The sequence below is a fragment of the Ictidomys tridecemlineatus genome, chromosome 2, assembly GCF_052094955.1.
Source record: "Ictidomys tridecemlineatus isolate mIctTri1 chromosome 2, mIctTri1.hap1, whole genome shotgun sequence".
Taxonomy (NCBI): Eukaryota; Metazoa; Chordata; class Mammalia; order Rodentia; family Sciuridae; genus Ictidomys; species Ictidomys tridecemlineatus.
In genome coordinates this window covers 64,678,499-64,705,274 of record NC_135478.1, presented here as the reverse complement: position 1 = coordinate 64,705,274, position 26,776 = coordinate 64,678,499, and the positions used below count along the sequence as shown (strand labels likewise).

General features: G+C 37.1%; 1 protein-coding gene across 1 annotated transcript; it reads left to right on the top strand.

The window, feature by feature from the left end:
- LOC144369798 (mitogen-activated protein kinase kinase kinase 15-like) lies at positions 1–26,279 on the top strand. Its single transcript, XM_078030082.1, has 6 exons — positions 1–137; positions 2,760–2,783; positions 18,333–18,526; positions 21,618–21,786; positions 24,035–24,141; positions 24,714–26,279. Coding segments are annotated over exons 1-6 (618 nt in total). The 5' UTR covers positions 1–14; the 3' UTR covers positions 24,715–26,279.
- The last annotated feature ends 497 nt before the right edge of the window (positions 26,280–26,776 follow it).

Below are 26,776 nucleotides of genomic sequence, written 5' to 3'. Positions count from 1 at the left end.
TTGCTTTTGTAGACATGAGTGACTTCTCCAGACAGCCTTCCCTCTTCTACCATCTTGGAGTCCGTGAAAGCTTTGACATGACCAATAATGTGATCCTGTACCATGATACTGATGCAGACACAGCACTGTCACTGAAGGTAAAGAACATCGTTCACCTTCCTCTGAGTGCATCATTTTGGAAAAGCAGAATTTTATGTCAAGCTGAAATGTAACATAGCACAGGAATTATATGTGAGAAAAGTAATAAAAATTGCTTTTGCAATACCTTTTTTCCTACCACTGGTTCTACCTCACACTTATAAATTTCTGGCTGCTCTGTGAGCATCATTGCTACATTATGCTTTTGCAGGCAACCTGAGCACTTCCAGACTCATTAGAGAAAAAGCAAAAAATATTCACTTCCATTGACACAAACATACTACTCTGAATCCCTTTGTGGACAATTTGATCCAAACTTACATGTTATAAAAATTAGTTCTTGACTTGGATAATGACAGGGATATATTTAACAGTTACCAAAATAAGCAGAAAATTTTACCATAGATATAATCGACATTTAATTTGTTATTATACTCTAATCTGAAAACATAGTAAAACTGAAAACAAGTGTATTCCTATATAAAACAAGTGTATACCTATATTTTCAGTAATATTGAGAATTTCTGAAATGTATTTTGGCAAGATTGAAACAAACATTTTTTGATAATATAGAACATTTAAAAAATATCTTTATTTATTATTTATGTGGTGCTGAGGATCGAACCCAGTGCCTCACACATGCAAGGCGGGTGCTTTACCACTGAGCTACAGTCCCAGCCCATATAGAACATTTTTAAATGCTTATATTTTCAAAATATAAATGTCTGATGTCCGTTATTCTAAAATTCTGCTAATATTGTTGAATATCTTAGAAAATCCTGCTTTATGTTAAATCATTTAAAAATTAATAGTTTTACAGCACTGTTTCTCAACCTTGATTGCACTTTAGAATTACCTAGAGAGCTTGTAAATATCCCAGGAGCCAGGCCACACCCCAAACAATCACGTCACAATCTCTGGGGTGTGCTGCACAGGCATGGGACTTTTTTAAACCTCCCAAATGTGCAATCAGGTATGAGAACTAGTGGGTTTAGAGATTGGTCTTTACAGACATCCTTTTTAAGTGTACAACTCCCTCAGTACTGTAACAAGACAATTTTATGCCATACTTGGGCTGTGTGTGTGTGTATGTGTATGTGTTTCTTGTTATTTAATATTAACCAAATTTTTCTGGGTTCTATATTGGTTTGAGATTATTTCCTGATAGAAACACCACCTGCTTCTGTTGTATAATCTGTATTATGTGTTAAACCTCACATGCATTTTATGTAGATAGGTGCTCTGTAGTTATAGCACATAGTGTATTTGAAGAAGTCATTTGTATGACAGTGAAAAAAAAGAAACTTATCAGTGTGCTTTATGTTGTAGAATAGTTTCTACAGTTTAGAAACATATTTAAAGTCTATAAGCCAACCTAAATAACTTTAGAGATTTAGATATTAACTGCTGCTTTTACTGATTTTTCTCTGTGCTTAGAAGTATTTAGAATACTTAGAATTTAGAAAATATGAAAGTATATAGATTATTAATCTATACTTTGATGGGAAACATGAAATTTTAACATTTTTTCCTAATTCAATACATTTTTCCTCAGCTGTGCTTTAGAAAAGCCCTCTGGAAAGTTCTATGATCTAGATAATTTTAAAATTATTTTACAGGGCTAGAGATTGAAAATTTTTGATTTTTAACGAATCAGACAAATATTTCCTACAATGGAAATGGGTAGTTAGTCATTCCAGAGGAAGCAATCTGAACTTCTTATCAAAAATAGAAATCTTGGGCTAGGAATGTGGCTCAGTGGCACAGTGCTTGCCTAGCATGTGTGAGGCCCTGGGTTTGACCCCCATCGATGAAAAGAAAGATTCTCTGATTATATAAAACTTGTTTTACAGGGAAGATATTTAATTATGTTTTCTCTTGCAGAAATGTTGGTTTCTAGCATATAAATAAATAATATATACTCAAGGTCTGCATAACCATCCTGTTGTTAAGTGGCTAAAATGGACATGAATTTGAACCTGCCTAGACAGTTCTAATAGGGTGTCAGGAATACTTCCAGTAGTACTCTTTCTGTAGGAAGGGTGACTATGGTGTTTCTGCAGCCTTTGCATTGATCTATTCAAACCCCAGGATGGCACAGTGTTTCCCAAGTGCTTTCTTACTGTCACTGTCATTCTTCTCTGGGAAGGTGGGATGCAGAGCACTCGGTGCCACAAATATGAGTCTCAAAATATCTTTTGGGGGGTTAGCGCTTTAGCTCAGTGGCAGAGCATTTGCCTAGCACATGTGAGGCACTGGGTTGGATCCTTAGCACTACACAAAAATAAACAAATAAAATAAAGACATGTCGTTCACCTACAACTACAAAAAGTAAAATAAATCTTTTGGACAAAAGTATTGTCACTGATATGGGAAAACCATCATAAGCAGAAATGCCCTCCAGTACTTCCAAAGCTAAACAATTATGGTTAGTTTTCCATAGAATGTGAATTTTTTGATTATCAGAGGTTCATTTCTATTTGAAGCTTTCAGATGGTGGGGGTTCAAATGATTAATTCTTGTTTTAAGGTGGGCACTATATGATGTGGGGAATATTGACTAATGCTTATGAAAATTAACTGTTTAGAAAAACTATGTTCATCTTTTGTTTTTCTTTTCAGGATATGGTAACTCAAAAAAACACAGTAAGTATTACATTTTCAAATTTTTAGCCTCAAAAGTGTAAATTTTTTTAAAAATATAATTTTTTAGTTGTAGATATACACAATACCTTTATTTTATTTGTTCATTTTTATGTGGTGCTGAGGATCAAACCCATTGCATCACACATGCCAGGTGAGTGCTCTGCCACTGAGCTACAACCTCAGCCCATAAGTATAAATTTATAAAATATTTGCCTGAAAATATCACAGGTAGCAAGGTGATTTTTAATCACATGTTTGTTGTTTTTAAGGAGGACAGTTGGAAACCCTCTATCCCTCAATCCACCAGTTAGCTTAGGCCCCACTTGGCCCTTTGAAAGTGTGGGACAGGAGGCAAGGTCAGACAAGTGTATATTCTTTATTACTTCATAGGGCTTTGAGCTTGGAACCACCTAGGTATATCCTGAGCTGGACCTGCACTCCCATGGACCACCAAGAGTCTTTTTACTGGAGTCAATACCTCCCATACTTCCTTACCAAAGTCGCCCTGATGATGAAGGAACATGAACTTATACCCCAGTTAACAAGGGGATCAAGCCTGAATTTCCCTGCTACAAGCTGAAAAGAAGTGGGATGAAATTCTACTTAATTCTGCTCCTTCCTATTCCTTTATTATGTACTGAAATTTCCTGATTCAGCTTATAAGTTCTTGTGATTACCTAGTCTTATTGCCATGTTGGTTTAGATAGTATAATGAAACTAGAAACTACCATCCTAAAAAAATATTTGAATAAGATTATGTCCTCAGAAATTGTGCCAGGGTTATCCTATACCATTGTATGTACCCCAAGCTTCCTATTCCCTTAGATCTGTGGTGGTGTAATTTGAGAATCCATGACCTAGACTCTAGACAGGGCCTTGGTCCCTTTCTTTTGGATCTCAACATCCCTCTTACTAGCACTTCTATAAGGGAAGGGTCTCTCAGTACTTTTCCTATTCTAGTTGGAGTTCCTAGAGTGACCCAAGAAAAGGACACAGGAGGCGAAGCTCTCCCCAGGTTGCCCTCTGCAGGGGAGTAGGAGCTTTGCATGACTTTACCCCTCACAAAAGGCCCCTAGCAGGGGAGGGGGGGCTCCCCAGTACTCCACCTAACAAAAATACCCACCTAAGGGGGAAACTTGGACCCTCCTTCCCCACCAGAGGATGAAATTCTATAAACAAAGCAAGTGAGTTAGTTCAATTAGCATTGGAATGTGGATTTATAAGCTGGTTTGTAAAATAAGGCAAGAGGTTCTGGTTTCAAGTTCCTCTTGGAAAAGAACAGGACAATGTGTCATTTTGTTTTGTCCCATTGACGTACTGATGTTTTTCCATTTATGGGAGTCTGTCCTATTCTTTCCAGATCTTGATTTTTCATTTTACCTCCTTCATGGAGAAATGGGGGAACAATCAAAGGAGATTGGGCTTGAGGCCCAGGAGGTGTAGTTGGAGTCGCATCCAACTTAAGTCACATTGGGCAGTTGTTCTACCCTTGTCTGGGTCATATCAGTAAAATGAGAAATGTTGACCTCTGTCCTTTTGTTTGTGGATGCCTTCCAGTATTCAACATCTGTGGTTCCATATTTATTGCACAAGCAAAAAGTTGTAACTTGGATTTAATGCAAGAAATGCCTATGAAACACTATTCCTTAAAACAAAATGAGCTACATGAAGGCAAGAAGCTATCTTTTTTCATTTCTTACTGTTGGGTGTATATATACTTCTATCTATCTGGATTTTCTTTTGTACTGAGTATTGAACCCAGAAGTGCTTAAACACTGAGCCACATCCCCAGCCCTTTTTTTTAATTTTGTTTAGAGAAGGTCTTGCTGAGTTGCTAAGGGCCTTGCTAAATTGCTGATGCTGGCTTTGAACTCACAATCCTCCTGCATCAGCCTCCTGAGTCACTGGGATTGTAGGTGTCCGCCACCATGGCTGGCCTGCACTTTGAAATATTTTTGTCTTCTAAAAGACTTAGTGTTATAATAAATGTTAAGTAGTGTTATAATTCTAGTGTTACAATACTATGTAGTGAATTCAGTTATAATTCCACTATGTATTCTCCTTCTGGCAAATACTCCCTTCTGAAATACCCAGGAATTCCTTTAATATTGATAGTAATTCTAAGCACACTTTGGCACCATTCTTCCTAGGTGTTTTGATTGTTTGTTAGGAATTAATTTATTCTACAGGATTTGACAACTAACGTCTCTAAATTACATTAGAATTCAGTGCCCAATATTGGTTATCATGCTTGGAAGGTGTGAAAAATTACAGCATTCAAAAGAATTTTATTTTATTTTTATTTTTTAAAAATATTTTTAATTGGGGGGATGGGGTTGTAGCTCAGTGGTGTAGAGTATTTGCCTAGCACACGTGAGGTGCACTGGATTTGATCATCACCACCACATAAAATAAATAGATGTCTACAGCTAAAAAAATTTTAAAAAATATTTTTAATTGGCACATAGTAATTGTATGCTTTTATGGGTACAGTGTGACATTTCAATACATGTATACAATATGTATGAACAGATCAGGGTAATTGGCATGTTCATAACCTCAAGCATAATTTCTTTATGTTGGGAGCATTCAAAATCCTCTGTACTACCTATTTTGAAATATTCAATTTTGAAATATTCAATTAATAATTGTCAACTATAGTTACCTACTATGCTATAGAACATTGGAAGTTATTCTTTCTATCCTGCTGCATCTCTATACTTTCTACTCTTCCTCTAAAGCTCCATTCCTCCTTTTTCACACCCTTCCTGAGTGCTGGTAACCACTCTTCAGAAGAATTTTGAAAGGGACCTGAGATAACTTGAAGGCTAGAAAATAGTACCGAAGAGTAAATGCTGAAGGGATGTAAACCTTGGAAGATACCATTGATGGTTATCCTTAAATGTTATCCTCTTTCTGAAAGTAAGGAGACAGTTATTTTTTCCGCTCCAGATGGAGTGGAAATAGGGCAAATAGAAAAATGGTTTGGATCAGCAGAATGAACAGCTTGCAGTTAATGGCGATTAAACATTAAAACAGAATGTCAAAGTAAATTGGGTGATTTTTAAGGAGAGTTTGCTTAGTTGTCTCTTGCATGTGGATTGGGATAACACTGGAATCGGGGAGCCTGGGTTTTATGACTCCAGACGTTTCTGGAGACAATCTGATAAAATCATTGGTGATCATTTTGGAAAGATTTTGGTAAAACACACATAGATATAATGTAGCCAGAGTGAACTTTAAAGTTCTTTCAGTCAGGGGTACAGCTTACATGCTACTGCCTGAACATGTAGCCAGATATTTGTGTGATTGTGAATATATGAAAACCAAGGTGCTTTGAGATCTGTCTTTAGGGAGTTATGTGCCTGATGCCACATTGAATACACCTTTATTTGGCAGAAGGTTGGGCACATTCATTTCCATTTCTAGAAGTAGTTGCTTAGCAGAGATGGAAAGGCTGGGAAGCTGATCTCAGGGCTTCAGGCTGGGCTGCCCATAGCCATTCTGTGTGCCTTTGCTCTTTGGAAACATGACATCACCTTTTGTGCTCACCTCTTTTTCAAATGATGCTCATGTTCTTATGTACCAGGTTTTGTTTTTTTAAAAAAATTGCTTGGGGCTGAGGCTGTAGCTCAGTGGTAAAGTGCTTGCCTCCCATGTGTGAGGCACTGGGTTCAATCCTCAGAACCACATAAAAATAAATAAAGATACTTTGTGCTCATCTTCAACTAAATAAATATTTTTTTAAAAAACTGCTTTACAGCCAGGCATGGTGGCGCATGCCTGTAATCCCAGCAGCTCATGTGGCTGAGGCAGTTCAAAGCCAGTCTCAGCAAAAGCAGGCCACTAAGCAACTTAGTGAGACCCTGTCTCTTAATAAAACACAAGGACTGGGATGTGACTCAGTGGTAGAGCACTTGCCTAACATGCATGAGGCACTGGGTTCGTTCCCCAGCACCACATTAAAAAAAAATACAACAACAACTTTACAAAATAAGGCTGGGAATGTGGCTCAGTGGCTGAGTGCCCTTGAGTTCAATCCCTGGTACCAAAAAACTGCTTTACTTAGGTATAACTTGCATACCTACAAATTCACCTGTTTTAAACACACATAATTCAATGACTTTAAAAAAAATATTTTTAAAGAAAGAGTGAGAGAGAGAATGAGAGAGTGAGAATTTTTTAATATATATATTTTAGTTTTCGGCGGACACAACATCTTTGTTTGTATGTGGTGCTGAGGATCGAACCCCGGGCCGCATGCATGCCAGGCGAGCGCGCTACCACTTGAGCCACATCCCCAGCTGAACTTTTTAAATTTTTACATAAATTTTTTTTTTTAGTTGTAGATGGACAACATGTCTTTATTTTATGTGTTTATTTTTATATAGTGCTAAGAATTAAACCCAGGGCCTTACAAGTGCTAGGCAAGTGCTCTGCCACTGAACTAAAGCCCCAGCCCTAATTCAATGACATTTATTTATTGATTGATTAATTTATTAAAGTTTTTCATGCCTCTTTTTTTTGAGAGAGAGAGAATTTTAATATTTATTTTTTAGTTTTCGGCGGACACAACATCTTTGTTTGTATGTGGTGCTGAGGATCGAACCCAGGCCGTACACATGCCAGGCGAGCGCGCTACCGCTTGAGCCACATCCCCAGCCCCAATGACTTTTAATAATCTGGTTTTGGAGCGTTTCTATTACCTCCTCAAATACCTTTTTACAGACCATTCCTGTTCCTACCTCCAAACCCAAACAACTTCTAATCTGTTTTATGTCTTATAGATTTACCTTTTTGGGCTTTTCAGGTGAATGGAACCATACCATATGAGGTCTTTTGCACCTGGTTTCTTTCAATTAGCATGTTTTTGAGGTTTTTCTATGATGTAGTGTATATCAGTAGTTTTATCCTTTTTATTGCTAAATGACATTCTACTGTATGGATAGTCCACATTTTACTGGTCCTCTCCCCATTGATGGGCTTTTGGGTTGTTTCCACTTTGGGGATACTATGAATAATGCTGCTCTGAACATATGTGTACATAAAGACGTACACATATTCATTCTTCTTGGGTAGATACTTAAGAATGGAATTGTTGGATCATATGGTCTATACATGTTTACTTCTTAAGAAACTGCCAAAATGATTCCAAAGGAACTGTTCCATTCTAAATTTCCACCAGCACTGAGAGGTCCAGTTTCTTTACATCCTCATCAATACTTGGTTGAGTCCATCAGCCATTCTAGTGAGTATGAAGTGATATCTTAGTGTAGTTTTAATTTGCATTTCCCTAGTGACTAGTGATGTTGAGCATCTTTTAATATTCTTATTAGTCATTCATGATCATCTTTGGTGAAATGTCTACTCATATATTTTCCCCATTTTAATTGGTTGTGTACTCACTGTAGAGTTGAAAAAGAGTTCTGGAAGCAAGATTTTTTATCAGAGGCTTCAGTTACTCAATTCAGTTATCAGTTATTACTTTTATGGATCAGGCCCTTTTTGTATCTAAGAACTTTTAGCCCAACTCAAGGTCAAGAAATATTACTCCTATATTTTTTAAAAAACTGTTAAACCTCCATTTAGGTCTCAGATCCATTTTGAATTCATTTTTATATCTGGTATGAGATAGGTATCCAAGTTCATTCTTTTGCGTGTGGATATTCAGTTGTCCCAGCACCATTTTTTTTTTTTTGGGAGGGCTATCTTTTTCCCTATTGAATTGTCTTGGCACCCTTGCTGAAATCAACTAAACCTATATGTAAGGTTTATTTCTGGATTTTTAGTCCTGTTCCATTGATATGTATGTCTAACCTTATACACAAGGCACACGGTTTTGATTACTGTTGCTTTGAAGTAATTTTTTAAATTGGGAGGTCTGAGTCCTCCAACTTTTTTTTTTCATCCTTTCTTGGGACATTTTGGCTCCCTGCAATTCCATATGAATTTAAGAATTGGCTTTTCCATTTCTGCAACAGCAATAATAAAAACCCTCACCATTGACAGGGATCGCATTGTATCTGGAGATTGCTTATTGATAACAATATTAAGTCTTACAGTTTATGAATATGGACTGTATTTCCATTTATTTAGATCTTCCATAATTTCTGTCAACAATTTTTATAATTTTCAGCAAACAAGTCTTCACCTCCTTGACTTAAACTTATTCCTGGATATTTTTTCCTTTTGGATGCTCTTGTAAATGGAACTGTTTTTTAAATTTTCTTTTCAGGATTAAAAAGTGTTACAAAAATCTTGTGAATACTCATCACATTTTAATTCATAATTAAATATTTGATTAAGTTGAAATGTAATTCAGTTTTCAGCCAGAGCTTTACAAAAATGACTTTTTGCTTTTCCTGTATTTTTATCCATTTCTATTTTTATGATGTTGCTTCAGACATAACAAAGGTAGTCAATCTTAGCATTTCAACAATTCAGAAAACTTGTTTATATAATTACAGATCAAGGTTGCACCTTCATGAAAGCAAAAGAATGAAAATGCAGCCAACCACGAGGCTACTTTATTGGTTAAACCTTGGAACTTCCTGATGGTTTGCCTCTAGTGTACATAGTCCATAGGTATTCTGTAACTTCCTTTGTTTTCACTTTCCTTTGCAAGAATAACCAGTTTTGAATTTGTAGCATATTTCACAGATTGATTTCCCCTGAAGCAGAGTCTGAGATTGAATTTAAGGTCCAAGAGGTTCATTAAGGAGTGCCTTTGGGATTGACACTGGGCAAGGGGAGGGAATGAAACAGCACTGGGCAGAGGGAGAAATGGAGCTGTGATGCAAGACCAATGACAGCCTTGGCAAACCCCTAAAGGAAGTCAAGCTTGACTGGCCTTTCTGAGCTGTCCTGTGTGAGGATGAGATGGCCAGGGTTTTATACCCCTGCATCCATCCATCATCAAAAAGAGTGTAACCTTGGATAAGGTGCTTTCTGCAACTAAGGCAGTTCCAGAAGGGGCTGACAGTAGGGACTTCAGGTTAAAGAACTTCCAGTAGCTAGGGCAATATATCCTTCCCTGAAAGGGGGTCTTGGTAGCACACCTGAGTATCTATCACACATAATAATTTCATATGGAGAATATATAAATTATATATACCCCAGGACTAAAAAAAATAGATCTTCAAGGCTGATAGGCACAGGAATAATATTTTCCTGTTGAATTGGTTGGTAATTACCTGAAAACTGCCTAGTCTTGCCAGAGAGAAAACATGGGGACACGCGCATTCCCTGTCCCCAGTAGACTTACTGAGAGAAAATGAGGTGTTCCACCCAATACTTACAGTTGGAATTGTTAGAAGTATACTAGATCACATTTTCATTTGTCATGTCCTGAAGCCAGAGTTCACAGTTTTTTTTTTTTTTTAAAGCAATGTTTCCAAGCTTGGATCACATTATTAAAAAGTACTTTATTAAAAATCATGTTATTAAAAAACTAATCTGGTTCCTGACCTCTGGACTAGGTGATTTTCTTTTTCTGAAAAATCGGTGAGATTTAAGAGAAACTTGTTCCCATTAAAATGGTTATCTTTATAATCCCAATAAATTGGAAATTCTTTGAGAAACACACATTGGCAATACTGAGGGCATTGTGTTCAATACTGAAGTCTTCCTCCTGGCTTGTGAACATGGTTAGAGGGTAACAGAATTTCTCCTGTTCTTTCTTTCTTGCTTTCCACAAGTCTAAAGTTTTCTATGAACTGGGCTCCAAAATTATTAAACATATAGAGTGTTTAGGGACAGTTTGGTAAAAAGTCAATTAAATTTCTTCTTTCCATGTCTTTTGGGTTTTCTGAGTTGAAAATTAAGTTTTCTACCACTTTTATTATTAAAGACTCCATTTCAAATGGGAAGGCTTCATCCCACAGAGATGGAAAGGAAGAATTTTATTTTATCCACAGAATATGAATCATGTAAAAATCTCTGCTCTTTGAGTATTTATTTAGCTTGTGTGGCTATTTTCTATCATTTCTACCTCATCTTAAATTCCCTATTACAGTCTTTTTGTTTTTTCCTGCGTGGCTATGTTTTCGCTTCTGTTTGTTCTCTTAAATTGAAGTGCTCTAGAGGTGTGAAATATAAAACTTTGCACTGTACGTCTTGAATATCACAGGGGTAACATCAGATGTCACAGGACCAATGTCAGAACCACATTATTGATATTAAATTCTGCCTACCAACTGAACAAGTCCTTGGAATTCAGGACACCCATTTGTTTTCTTTAAATTAAGATATAATTCACATATCTTAAAATTCACTATTCCCTCATATGTTTGTGTTGCAAATTTTGTGTAGCTTAATTTATTTAAGGGCATTTCAGAATTAAGTTGAAGTGACAAAAGTCCTAGGAAGGGAGAGGAAAGGCCTGAGATTTGTCGAGCTCTGTAAGTCATCTGTGTGCCAGTTGCTTAACATTCTTGGGTCTCAGATTCCTCCTCTATAAAATGAGACAATGGGGCTGGAGTTGTGGCTCAGTGGTAGAGTGTTTGCCTAGCATGTGTGAGGCACTGGGTTTGATTCTCAGTACCTCATATAAATAAATTAATTAAATAAACATCCAACAACTAAAAACTAAAAAAAAATGAGACAATAGGGTGCTTTCTGAGATTTGTGCCAGCTTTGAAAAAATTGTCATGTTATGAGAATCATTCAGTTGTTTGAACAAAGTGGATCAACTATTGCAATAGGTCAGTTAGCACTCCATGGTTTCCAGCAGGGATATTTTCATTTACTTTTAAGTGGTACAGTAGCCTGATTTTGCTATTGAAATCATTATACAGCTTCTGTATATTTATTCCTCCTATGACCAGATAAATATGGAAAGGTAACAATGTGGAATGTTCTTTGCATTGATCATGAAAAACAAAAACCAACCTACATTTTTCTGGACATGCATATGTGCTGATTTTTTTTGGAGGGGGTACTGGGGGTACTGGGGATCGGAACTCAGGGGCACTCAACCAGTAAGCCACAACCCAGCCCTATTTTGTGTTTTATTTAGAGACAGGGTTTCATTGAGTTGCTTAGCATCTCGTTGTTGCTGAGGCTGGCTTTGAACTCTCAATCCTCCTGCCTCAGCCTCCCAAGCTGCTGAGATTACAAGCATGCCCCACTATGCCTGGCCATATGTGCTGATTTTTAAACTTCTCTCCTAACTGGCTAGACAAAGATATGTTTATGAAACTTAATTTTTTTGTGTGTGAAAAGTATTGCCCCGTATTTGTTCCTTAGCTTGCTAAATTTTCTTAGACAGAATCTTCTGGGCTTTTTCAGTTTTGGTCTTCATTAAAGATTTGTGACTTATTTGCATTACAAGATCCAAAGAACCACATCCTGCCAGCAGACAAGATGTGCATTCTTCTGCAAGTGCTCAGAACTTAGTTCATCTTGGCTGATATTAAACCACTGTCCATCTGCCATTAATGCTTTCCCCTCTCTTCTGATGAGGCCATGTGTTGACTGATTAAATGTTTGTATCAGTATAAAAAAATGTTCTCTGAAAGGTCAACCTGAAAGTCTCATTATGAAGTTCATCAGGAATAAACTCTAACATATCATATTTTCTCCAAAGAATTAATTTATAAACCCTGTGCTGCTATTAACCACCAGCAACTAGCCATAAATAAAAATAAGTGCTGCTCTAACTAGGTCCCTTGGTTTGTGTTTCCATCTTGGCTTCCTTGGTTAGTGGCCATGATAGAACCTGATGGACAAGAGGAGGTTCCAACATACTCTGGTCTCCTGAGCTGTCCTGGATAATCCAGGCAGCTATTTGTGGATGAGAAATATGCTGAATTACTAGAAAGCTTTATTTGTGTATCCAATGAAGGAACATTGACATTTTTTGGCTACAGCTGGGATGTTACATATGATGCCTCTGCAAAGAGTCCTGAGAGGCAGTGCTTAGCCTTTTGGGGATGTGGGATCCCTTTTTCATTCTGGAGGAGCCTATGCATTACTTTTGAGAATATGTTTAAATATGCTTAAATACAAAGGATTACAGGAAGACTATGTTGAAATGTAGTTATCAAAACTACATTTAGATAGATAAGTACATCTAGGTTGGACTGGTACTAGGATTTAATCCTTGGCCCCCTGAATCCTTTGAGTTGGGATGAGACTGACTTCTTATTTCAATGCTAATAGGGTCTTTCTTGTTCACCTAATCTAACATATGTGAAAAAACAAAACACTGCTCAGTTCTGTTTAGAGGGTGATGAAATTGGCATGTCTTCATACTCTGCTGGTGGGAGTGTAAATAAATTGCTTCATCTTTTATGACACCTAAGCCACACACATCAAGAACTTTATACTTGTTTTAGTAATTTCACTCCTGGGAAGCTATCTTTAGGGAAACACCATGGTACAAAGATGCTATATGCAAAGATGTTCATCTTAGTGGTACTTAGAAGGAAAATTTCAAATCAAACTGAAAGTAAAGCAATAGGAGAATGGTTAAGTGTATATAGTTAATATCATAACGTTTAAGACTATGTAATTAAGCTTTTTTTTTTAGTGATGATATAGGATGGTTTGGTTATGGTAGTGATATTTATAGATGGTATTAGTTCTGTAAAATTGCAATTGCTAGATTAGGAACTCAAAACTTTACAGTATCTTCCACTTTCTACCCCCACAGTGTCGGAGATCAGTGGTTTTTACTCTGCTCTCTGACCTCACTTACTATATGAGAATCATCCTTTTAGAAATATTTGGAGGGTGTTTAGAATAAGAGTTTACATATTAATGTGGCTAGAACACTGATTCTAATGCTTCTTTATGTAGGAAACTAAGCTGCCTTTGTTAAATTTGTTTTAATGAGCTGGATTCTTGAGATGTTTTCATTTAAAAATGTAACAATTAAAAATAGCTGATCCTCGTTCACTATTGAACATGTATTATGTTAATCATTGTTTTTCTTTTAAGTTTCTGGTCTCTCCACCAACAAAAGTTTGAATGTGGTCCATCATTTGGAGATGTTTGGGCCCATTCTTCCTCTTTTTAAGAATAAAAGTACTTGCACTCAAAAGCCTGTGCTTTCATTTGGAAGTTTATGAATTGCTTTTTAAAATGTAGTCATTAGTTCCAATTTCTTTCTGTCAGATTTCTTAAACTTTAATACAGTTTCTGAAAGATTTTTTCAAAGGAAGTATTTTTACCTTCCCAAGTCTCTAGATTCCTGCTGTGTCTCCTCAGTCCTGTTTATTAAACTCTCAGCTGGTTTCAGAGTTCATGCATTTCCTCTCTTTCTTCTCATTTTTCTCTAACTATGGCTAAAAATTTGCTCCAAAGATCACCTCCTATCCTAACTGCAGGGTCTCTGCTGCTGTTGCTCTGCCTCCTTGAACAACAACTTGTCACAGCACATATCTTATAGCTGTCAAAATCCTATTTTTCACACCTCATTATTTAGGGTTTGAGCAGGACTGGGGCAAAGTTTATTCTTGTGCTGTTTGGGAAGACTAGGTTTGCTAAAGAAATAATGTAAACAAAATTTCAGTAGAAACATTTGTTTTGGAAACAGTTGAAGATATAATAATTCTTTACAAATAGATTTGATCGTTCACCTTCAATTTACCTATCTACCATACAGAAGCATATGATTATTTATTTGTAATGTTTATGAATACTTTGTTATAATTCTTTTGTGTGTGTGTGGTGCTGGGGATTGAACCCAGAGCCTTGTGCTTGTGAGGCAAACACTCTTGTCAACTGAGCTATATCCCCAGCCCACAATTATGTCTTTTAAAAAAATATATCTTTAAAAAAAATACATATATATTTTTATTTGTAGTTGGACACAACACCTCCATTCCATTCATTTATTTTTATGTGGTGCTGAGGATCGAACCCAGGGCCCTGCGCATGCTAGGCGAGCTCTACCACTGAGCCACAACCCCAGGCCCCCCACCACCACAAAAATCTTTATTTTATTTATTTATTTTATGTGGTGCTGAGAATCGAACCTAGGGCCTCACATGTGCTATGCGAGCGCTCTACCATTGAGCTACAACTCCAGCCCCACAATTATGTATTTTAATGAAACTAAGAAAAGGAAAGAGAATTAGGAGAGGGAGAGAGAAGGAGAGTAAGAGTATATGTGTGGTATCTATTTTTTATTTACCATTTTTTGTTTTTTCATTTGTTCTTGTGGATTTGAATTACCATTTGGTGTCACTTCCTTATTCCAAAGCAATTTTATTCCCACTTGTGTGCTATGCTTTTTATTGTTATTGTCAAATAGCTTACATCTCTCTATATGTTATAAACTCCAAAATATGGATTATATACATCCTTTTCTACATTTAATTTTTAAGTTGGTTAAGAGAAGAAAGGAAAAGAAATTTATGATCATACTGCATTTTATAATTGCCTACGTAACTACTTTTATTAGAATTTTTTGACTACTCTCAATTTCTTCCATTCTAAAGAACTTCCTTTAGTATTTTTGTAAGATAGGTCTACTAGCATAAATTTATCTCAGATTTTGTTTATCTGGAAATGTCTTTTTTTGATCTTCACTTTTTCAGCCTTAATCTTTTGGAGGGGGTACCAGGGATTAAGCTCAATCACTGAGCCACATCCCCAGCCCTATTTTGTATTTTATTTAGAAACAGGGTCTCACTGAGTTGCTTAGGGCCTCCGTTTTTGCTGAGACTGTCTTTGAACTTGCCATCCTCCTGCCTCAGCCTCCCGAGCTGTGTGTCACTGCACCCAGCTGAGACTTTACATTTTTAAATGTCTTTATTAAAAAGAATTTTTACTAGTTATGGGTTTTTTTTGGGGGGATAGAATTTGAGAAGCTTTTCACACCTCCAGCCCAGCTTAATTAGGATTGTTTCTTCAAAGGTATTTTACCTTCTGTACCTCACTGATCCACACAGCCCTTTCTTTCCTCCCTCTCAATCTGAAATAGGAGGGCTTTTACCATGGACTTAACCAATTTCAGATAGAAGAAAAATATTTTCACTTCTGAATTTATAAATGGCATTTAATTTAGCAACATGGTTTTCCTGGCATGGATGAGGGAGAAACTTCTCTAACCTACCAAAACCTACTAGTTTGCTGGCTAGTTTGAGTCTCTTTGAGAATTCAAAAGTGTTGCAGGGAGGGGAAGAGTCTTTGTTCTTTTGGTACAGGCAGTTCCTGCTGATGAAGAAGTAGATCTGAGCCACCTTCCTCAGCAATCACCCCCACACACCTTAATTCTTGAGCCTTCTATTTATAACACTGGCATTTGTATTTTGAGGGGGTTAATGCCAATAGCTGGTACCCACAGGGATGGTCACCCAGCTGCTGCTTTGCAGCAGGTTCAATATTCGCAGAAAACCCTCTTTTCAGGGATAATGCAATACAAGAAAGTGTAGTCTAAAATGTTGACCCATCACCTGTTTTTGTATGGGTTGGGAGCTAAGAATAGATTTTTACTTTTTCATTTTTATTTTTTTTACCCTTTTAAATGGTTGGGAAATATGAAAAAAGATGATTATTTCAGGACATGTAGATTATTTCAGGACATGTAAAGACGTGAAGTTTGAATTTGTGTCCATATATAAAGTTTTGTGGACACATGGCCTCGCTTGTGTATTTGTGTATGGTCTGAGTCTGCTTTTGTGCTACAACAGCAGAGTGAAAGAGTTGCAAAAGACACTGAGATATGAAAGGCCAAAATATTATCATCTGGCCCTTACAGGAAGTTAGCTGATCTGGTCTAAAAATGTGTTTTAGTGGAATAATACCAGTAATTTCTTTTAACAAAATATTTTAGGATTCAAAATGTGTAATAACAGGGCTCTAGAAGCCCACTAACATCCAAAAGAGAGAGGTTTCAATACAATTATTTATGTCTTAAATTAGGATAGAAATGTCTTCCTCTAAGCAGATCTTATTCAAAAGTAAAATTTCTTAAATATATATTTCATGTCATTGAAACTAATTCCTCCATATTGTAAGTTTTCTAAAATGGGCTGTTTGATCTGAGATCATGATATTCAGACAGTTTTCTGTGTAGCTAATGAATTGGTTTTTAATTTAGAAGAAAATTTAGTTCTTATTCTATGTCCCATTCTTGGAAAAGGAAAAAATATATCTGTCTATATTATGTCAAAACTACCTAGATACCTCCGTTAATTCATCTGACTTCTTACATTTTTTAAACTGAACTATTTCTGGCATCATATAAATTCTTTATGTAGAAATACAGGGATTTAAAAGTCTGAAATTTTAACTTAGTTGCATTTTATGATAGTGTAGGCAAAAGATTGATGATGATATAAGAGTGTTGTTAGAGAATTATATTTCAACCTTCAAATGTGCTAAAAAATTGAGCATAGATATAATGCTATTTAAAGATGTTTATGCTTTATAAAGAATTATAATTTTTAGTCAAACTATAATTATTCCATAGAAAAAGTCTACTGTTTTACCTACTATTAAAGGTAATTTGAATTTTTTATAAAAAAAATTTTAGTGGATCTTTTCAAAAGATCTCTAAGACTAATCATAGTTATTAATATATGCTTCCCCAGGGCTGGGGTTGTGGTCTCAGTGGTAGAGCACTTGGCTGGCATATGTGAGGCATTGGGTTTGATTCTCAGCACCACATATAAAGCAACAATTTTAAAAAAATATATGCTTCACCTAAATTTTTTTTAAACAAAGTTTATATTTCACCTGTATCAAATTATCAAATAATACATTTTCATATATGTTGAAAGAAAAATGATATGCCATATTGTAATCCTTGGTTCTCACTGGGTTCAAGTCCTTCTGGTTTGAGGGCCATAAAATGAATCGATTGTTTTTTTTTTTTTTTTACACTTTTAAAAAATTGATTTTATTTTTTAAATAGATGACAGTGGAATGCATTACAATTCTTATTACACATATAGAGCACAACTTTTCATACCTCTGTATATAAAGTATGTTCACACCAATTCATGTCTTCATACATGTACTTTGTATAATGATGTCCATCACATTCCACCATCCTTGCTAATCTCCTACCCCCCTCTTCTCCTCCCAAACCTCTGCCCTATCTAGAGTTCATCTATTCCTCCCATGCTCCCCTTTCCTAACCCCACTATGAGTCAGTCACCTTATATCAGAGAAAACATTCAGCATTAGTTTTTTGGGATTGGCTAACTTCACTTAGCATTATCTTCTCCTACTCCATCCATTTATCTGCAAATGTCATGCTTTTATTCTCTTTTATTTTTTTATTTTTTTTAGTGTATTTTTTTTTTTTTAGACTTCCGACTCTAACATTTCTGCCAGTGAAATTCATAGACATTTACAGGTCAGCTCAGCATTTGAAACCAAATTTCTGTCCTATTATTTAAATGATAAGAGCTTTTGAAATTGAGAGGTTTCCTTTTTTATGCCTAATAGACTCGTAGTGATATTGCATAATTTGTTGTTCATATTGAAATATCTTTTTCTTCATATCCCACCAGGTCCTACCTACTCAAAGTCGCAGCTGTGCTTCTGCAACAAGTACTTTCTGGATCATTTTTGTTTCTTTTTTTTTTCCAGGCATCTAGTGGAAATTATTATTTCATCCCCTACATTGTGACACCATGTGCTGATTATTTTTGCTGTGAGAGTGACGCCCAGAGGCGAGCCTCGGAGTACATGCAGCCCAACTGGGATACCATTCTGGGCCCGCTGTGCATGCCCCTGGTGGACAGGTTCATTAGCCTCCTCAAGGACATCCATGTGACCTCATGGTAATTCTTACTATCCACCAACAGCCCTGGGAGCCTTGTAAAAATTTCCCTTTCCTTTCAGAGAGGTGGTACACCTTGAAATTACCAGTATGCCCAGAGAATAAGGAGCATTGGTCAATCATTTAAAAATCATCCTGGAATCCAGCCTCACTAATCTGAGTCACTGAGGTAAAGCCAAAAGAGAATAGAACTGGAATTAGGAGGTCAGAATTGGGCCTGTGTCTGCTCCTGACTCCCTGTGTGACCTTGACATATACCTTCTCTTCTCTGTGGCTGTTTTCTCCTCTAGGAAACAGGGAAGTTAAATCAGTAATTTTTTTTTTTAACTATCTATTTCAACTTGGAGATTCTGTTTCATGATCACTTCTGAGCACGATTTTACATTCCCTTAGTTATGGGGGTTCTTAAAATGCCCCAGCAAGGTCATTCTGACCTTGAGTTCTCATATTCTTGAGAACCTACATATTTTCCTGACTTCAGGAGATGTACTGTGACATGTTCTCTTTGAGATTTATATCAGAGGTAGTATGCACTACTCACTCAGGTAGAAAGGTTTGAATGTAAGTCCTGGTAAGATGATTCCTAGCTGTGTAGCCTGGGAAAGGTCACTTCCCTTCTTTGAGTCTCAGTGCTCAAGAAACTGTACCTTCAGTGTTCTTACTCTAAAAATTAAAGGCAGAAAAATTATTCTTAAACAAGCAATCCAGTTGTTTTGCTTGAAGCCAATTTAAAGGATTTATTCCTGTAAGTTGTGTCACAAGGAGGAGGATTTGTACTTCCAAAACAAATGAAAATCCAAAGGACTGGCAGAACTGGCTTATAATGAAATGTCAAGGACCTCATGTCATGTTTTGGCCCAAATCATGGCACCTTGAACCATGGAGGGTTACTACTGAAATATTGGCATGAAGTTCATACTTTGTTCTCCTTTTCTATGCCATTGCCTCTTTTCTGGATACAGACTTTCTTTTAGAGACCTTAGTGGGGAAGACGACTGGAAACCTAGACATATGTGACCATATGCCAACACAAAAAGCAAATGGCAAACTTTTTGTGACACAGTCCTAGCAAACCTCATTCAGTTTTACTTTGCTAACTTTTGTCTAATTTCAAAACAAACATTTTAGTGATGTTTAGGGAGAAAGTTCTTCCAATATCATATTTTCAGGTCTGACAAGGAGGTCGGCTAACTTGAATCTTCCAGATAAGTCATATCTGCAAGAAATGGGTTCAAGTTTGTTTCTCATTCGGTGTATGTATGTATTGGGAGGAAAAGAACTTTTTTGATTTGTTTTAATTTCCAAGGGCTTGAAATGTGTATTAGTGGATTCCACCCCACAGTTGGCTGGGGTCTTGACAATAATGAGACAGTAAATGGTACTTGTGATTGCAAACATCTGTAATCAGGATGGCAGGTAAGTTTTAAGCTCATGAGCCAATTCTGATAGATTTATAAAGTATCTTGAGTCCTGTGCTATAAAGGGCTTTGAAGCCATTTCCAAGTTCATATTGATTAGCAACATCTTCCTGGTTGCCAGAGGCAGAAATGGCTGCATGATTATTACATATCTGGAGTCCCCAAACCATAATCAAGTCAGTGTTTTATTTACCTAAAAAGTTACTGTTCTTATTAGATTTCTTCATTTATTAAAACTATTTTTCAGAATTACCCTTGAAAACAAGACTGAAGTATAACTTTTTACCATCAGGCCAAACTAATAACACTTTAATAGCTTTCATGCCTTTATAGTCTACCAAATGGGCAATGGCTGTCACCCAGTTTAATGACTCATTCAATTAATGACAGAATTTTAAACACTGGCAGAGTTTGCTGATTTGCTCATCATTGGGGTAATGGCAGTTGACAAATAAGGAAATAAAAATGAAAGCATTGCACTAATATTTTTACATCAAAACCCTTTCTGTGGGATATCACTTCATTCTTTAAATGTTAATTGAGGTCTTATTATAAGCATTGGACCAGGCTGTGTAATGTATGCACATTTTTATGGCATAGTTTTATAATTATTCAAAATAAGTATGATTTGTTCTTATTCTCTCTTGTGTTGTTTCTCTAGGAAAGATGATTTATCCTACTGTCTTTTTAAAGAAACAGCTTAATTTTTCTCTCTACAATTAAATCATTTCAGCTTCTTAATGGGTTGGCGGCATTACTGCTTGGCAGTGCTCATTCTCTGTTTAAAAATTAATTGGAAAATAGGCAAAATATTTAAATCAATCTGTGGTCATTGTAAGTTGGCCTCTGTACACCAAATTAGGTTGTTTTTCAAGGTTTTATTCCAAGGTATCAGATACTAGCATTGACTTGTAAGAGGCTATGGGCACATTAAGTGTGGATTTAAACTGTTTTAAATGTTCTTACATATCCACATTATTATCTAGACACCCTCATAAAGGAGATTTTTATATTTTACATTAGGTTTTTATATTTTACATTATGGCAGTCAAATAAGACAAGGGAAGTGTGTGTGTGTGGGGGGGTGAAAGGCAACGTTTTCTGTAAGCTTCCTAGCATGGCTTCTGTGTACCCCCTTTAGATTGCTTGGGGACATGATACCAGTTTCCAGCTCTCCTTCAACTGGTGAAACCTTCATGACTACTAGGGACACTTAATAAATGAGAATATTTTTAAAATGAATTTCTGTGTATTTCATAGCTCTGGGAGTTTTGTTTGGCTTTGTGATTATCTGTTGCTGGTAGGGAAAAATAAATATTCAAGTAAGGTACCATCTTGCCTTCTATGTGGTTCAAAATACCAGAGGAAATAGATTGAGCTGTATAGAAAGTTCTGTATATTGTTTGAATATTTCAGCTTTGAAAATATTTTTAAGGTTGTAATGAGCTGGTTTTTATTTGTTAACATTATTGGCTCATTTTAGCAAAATATGAATAACAAGTTGAAGTGTCTTTAGTTTGCTGCATGAGGAGGCTCGGGTCTGGGCCAAGGTCTCCATGTGTTAGCCTCAGTCACATAAATAAGAACCATATTTGTTTGAGTGCCAAGGAGGAGGGTCCTGGATGCACATAGTCATATCTATATGACTGGAGGTTTTCCTGTTCCCCTGTCTAGTGTTTATTACAAAGAAACCTTGTTGAATGACATCCAGAAAGCCAGAGAGAAATACCAGGGTGATGAACTGGCAAAGGAGCTGGCTCGGATCAAACTCCGCATGGATAATATTGAAGTTCTGACATCAGACATCATCATTAATTTACTCCTGTCCTACCGTGATATCCAGGTATGAAATGTGCCTAATTGAGGCTAGCATATAGCAAAATTTCTCTTGGCATGAGGAACTCCTCAGGTGAGTGTATTCTCACTAGGTGTATGGTGTATTCTCACTAGGTGTGTTATTTTACTAGGTGTATGGTGAAGTAGCTATTTTATATAAATGGATCTGTGACCAGGTCAGAGGTCATCCAGCTTATCCATCAGGGTGAGAGTTTTAGAGAAGAGTTTTTCATATTAGGGCTGGTGTGAATGCTCCAACAAGAGACCACATATATGGCACTGCTTAGTATAAGTAATTAATAATTTAACACTTTATGCTATGCATAGTTCCAAGCCTTTTGCTAATCCTAAATTAATTCACTATTCTTAACAAACCTATGGTGTAGGTTTATTTTGTTGATCCCCATTTTTTGGAGGGGGGATACTGGGGATTAAACTCAGGGGCACTCAACCACTGAGCCACATCCCTAGCCCATGGTACCACATCCCACAAGTCCTGTCTCTAGAACTCTTCAGTAGCTTCTAAGGTCTGTTTTAGACTAAATATCTATATTCTCTGAAATATAGATTCTCTGAAAACACAGTAGCCATTTCCTGGTTGCTAGGCTTAATTTTTTCTGCCTTTGGATGAGTGGTGGTAAATAAGAAAAGTAACAAAGGCCTAAAGGACATAGCAGAGCAGAGAAGATAAGAAGGACAATGGAGTCAGTCAGCCTCAGTCTAAATCCTGACTTCACTAACTGCTGTGTGACTTTGGGCAAGTTATTTAATTTCTCTGTGCCTCATTTTCCTCATTTTTAAAATATTTAGTCTAAAACAGGCCTCAGAAGCTATTGGAGAGTCCTCAAGATGGGGCTTGTGGGATGTGGTACCATGGAGGAAAATCAGCATTTCCTCTTCTGAATTTAATGCCTTTGAGACATTCCTAAGGGAGTCTGCCTCCCTTTCCTTTGGCACACGGGGTAATGTACAATACTTATAGACTCCTATAAAGCTACATTGGAAGTTGTTGGCCATGTTTCTTTAAATCTAAATAATGGAGATATCCGTTTATGCCTTGGACCAAGAAGAGTCAACTGCTAAGGAACTCATACCCCTAGTGATGAACAAATGAAACTAACTGATTTTAGTAGCAGGTGCCATTAGGGATTGTGATAATGATTAAAGCATGCACCATGACCAAGGATTAACCTTTCTTGAAGGTTTTCTTCCCTTGAGTTCCTGACTTCTGGTTTCCTTCTGCCCTTGCCTTCATGTATTATCGCTTTCTTTCTTTCTTTTTTTTTTGTATCCTTTCATTTCTTAACCTTTCATTGATGGGCCTCTTGGGCTCAAATGTGAGCCAAGAGATCTGTGGAATCCACTACTGTCTTCTCTTTCCTAGGCCAGTAGTTTCAAATGCAGAGCCATAAGACAGGTTTGGGATTTTAGTAGGAAACCCTCCTCTTCAACCATAGCTGGCAGCAAGTTGGCTAATACCAATGATTGTAAGCCTGGCTAAAATGTTAACTGGTAGCGCTACTAAGAGGGGACCCAACTGAGACACACATGGTAGCAATTTTTCCCTAGATGATTATGTAGCATTTAGACCAGTGGTTCTCAACCAGGAAGCATCTGATAGCATCTAAACACATTTTAGTTGTCAAAACTCTGTGTTTGTGTGTGTGTGTGTGTGTGTGTGTGTGTGTGTATGTATGTATGTTTTGCTAGCTTCTAATGAGTAGAGGCCAGAAATGCTACTGCCTTTCCTATAGTGCACAAGTCAGCATCCCACAATTAAGAATATTCTGGTTTAGATTAATTTTACTGATTATGATAAACCAAGAAGGGCTAAGATATTTTTTCCCTTTACATGGGAAGTTAACTGTAGATTTTCTTATGTGTATGTCTAGCTCATTTTAAAATAGCTTTTCTGGGTGGTTTTAATCCTTTTCCACTGAAAACATAGTAGCCATTTCCTGGTTGCTAGGCTCACTTTTTTTTCTGCCTTTGGATTTAACAGTTTTTCTTCAATCCCTTTGTCCTCTTTGGTAACAGGAATTTCTTTTCTGCCCTCTCTCTCATTTATCTTATTTTCTGTTTTTTTTTTTTTTTTTTTTGTTCTAGTGAAGGTTACAAGTAACTTCACTAAACACTCTATGCAAGGAAAGGTTTGTCTTAAAATCTGGAGACTGGCTTATGTTTATAACTATTCAGAAAAATCTACAAAGACCTGTATTTCTTCTCTTTTTCACCTTGAGATCTCTCGCCAACAGGACTATGATGCGATGGTCAAGCTGGTAGAAACTCTGGAGATGCTGCCTACATGTGATTTGGCTGATCAGCATAACATTAAATTCCACTATGCATTTGCAATGAATTGGTAAGAATGATAATGTATGTGTAGGGTCTTGTGTCGCCCCCCCCCCACATACCAGTGATTGAACCCAGGGCACTTAACTACTGAGCCACATCCCAGCCCTTTTTTGTATTTTATTTACAGACAGGGTCTCACTGAATTGCTTAGGGCCTATGCTAAGTTGCTGAGGCTGACTTTGAACTTGCAATTCTCCTGCCTCAGCCTCTTGAGCCACTGGGATTATAGGAGTATGCTACCATGCCTGGCTGTGTAGGGTTTTGAAACATGCTACCTATTGAATTCTGCTTCCTTCTTTTGTTTAACATTCAAGTATAAGCCAGGTCATGTGCTAAATGCCAAGGTCACGGAGATAGACAAGGCACAATCTTCCTTCAGGGACTTAGTCTTTGGAACATGTATTCGAGCTGTGAGATCAGACATGTAAAAAAATCCTAATAGCTCAAGGTGGTACATTGTTTAATGAAAGTTTGCCCAAAGTGATAAGGAAGTATAGTAGAGGGAGGGAACCATTCTACTTGGAGGTTTTAGAGAAGCTTATTCATGGGGATGGTGAAAACATTATTCCATTTGGCCAGACCAGAATATGAGCATAGAGTTCTTCATACACAAAGTGCTTTCAAGGAACATCCATTGAAACTAGAACACAAGATGCAGTGTGGCAAATGCAGGTGATGAAGCTGAGACCATGGATGGAGGATGGGACCACGTCTTGAGAGGACTTTGCATGCGTGAATAAGAAGTTGATATTATCTTGTAGACTGTGGATGACTAGATTAAGTGACCGGATTGATGTTGTATGTAAGGAGAAAGAACTTGGGAATTCAAACTTCTGGGCTAAGCAGAGTGTGAAACTTGGAAATTCATGCTTGGAGATCATAAGCCTCAGAAACTTCACTGGTAAGGTATTAGCTAAGATTATATAACAAAAAAGCCACAAATGCAGTAATTTAAATTAGATTAAAATTTCCCTTTCACATGGCAGGCTAGAGTGAACCAGCCTAGCACCCAGCCTTGCTTCAGGAGTTGTTGAAGCACTTAGCATCCAACTACTGTAGCTCTTTTCATCCCCTGGAATGTTGGTCTTTTCTGCGTAGTTGAAGCTAAGTTACCGCCACTCAGTGTTCCACCCCGACTCCATTCCATAGGTAGGAGAGGAAACCCAGGGCAAGTCATTTCCTTTAAAGCAAGTAGAATTTACACATGCCACTTCTATCACATTCCATTGGTGAGCACTCAGTCATATGACTCCATTTAATTAAAGGGGAAGCTGGTAAGTGTAGTTTGTAGCAAGGTAGTCATATACCCAGCCAAACTTGGCTACTATGGATTTGCAGGATAACTAGAAGTTTGCCACATTCAACCTCACAAGGCTCTAGATGCACTTAAATGTCTTAGTTCTGCCTTCTCCCTTTCTCTGTTGATAGTCTATAGGAAGAGAAGCAGCATTAGGTGAATATAATGAGAACCATTCCCTGATACACTCCTTACTGGGCCTGAGCTGGGAATTAATTATGTCAAATCATACAGCAGAGTACTCTGGGAGGTTTTCAAACTTATCTTGAGAGCCAGAGAGTTCTGGCACCTCCTTATCAACCTTCTATAACTGATATCTTCAATAGGGAGTGAAAGAGATGAGGGTTGAGGATGAACTAAGTTAGAGGACTGCTGTATTGGATTTCCCAGTTTCAGAGGCTCTGCTTTGCCTCAGCAGTTAGATTGGGCTATAGGTTGTTGATCTGCCATTGGCTGTTTCTGCAGGACATTAGCAAAATTAGAGCTTATGGCTTTTTGAACCTTGTAATAACATGTGAGGTCACACTTCTCTCTCTTAAATCAAGGCAAAATTTACAATCAGTGAAATGCATACATCTGAAGTGTATAATTTGATGAGTCTGACAAATGAATACACACATGTAAACAACACCCCAATCAAAATAGAAAATATTTCCATCACTCCAGAAAGAAGTTCCTAGTGTTCTTTGCCAGCAGCCCTCACACTTTTATAGGTCAACCACTGTTGTACCTTCTATCTTCATAGGTGAGTTTTGCTTGTCCTTGAACTGTTATCACTTATGAGGTCTTTGGAAGAAAGCTTAGCACACTGTAAGTGCTATAAAAATTGTCTTATTAAATAAAAACTGAGAGCCGTGTAAGTTATTCATTGCCATGTATTTTCCCCAGACAGAGTAGAGGTTAACTGTTGTCAGAGAATGAAACAATTGATTACCATCCTATCAAGGGAATAAAAGAGTAAAACAGATATGTTAGTCAGCTTTCTGTCACTGTGACAAAACACCTGAGAAAAACAACTTAAAAGAGGGAGAATTTATTTTGGCTGTTTCAGTCCACTTGTCTTCATCACAGGTGGGCTTGTGGTGAGTCAGAATATCACGGTGAGGAGCACATGGTGGAGCAAAACTGCTCACTTCATGGTATCCAGGAAGCAGAGAGCTAAGAGACAAAATATCTCCTTCAAGGACATCCTCCCAGTAACCTGCTTCCTCCAACTAGGCTCTGCTTTCTATAGGTCATATCACCTCCTAATAGCACCACAGGTTGACAACCAAGTTTTTAGCACATGGCCTTTGGGGAAAATTTCACATGCAAACCATAACAACAGGGCTTGAAATGGAAAAAT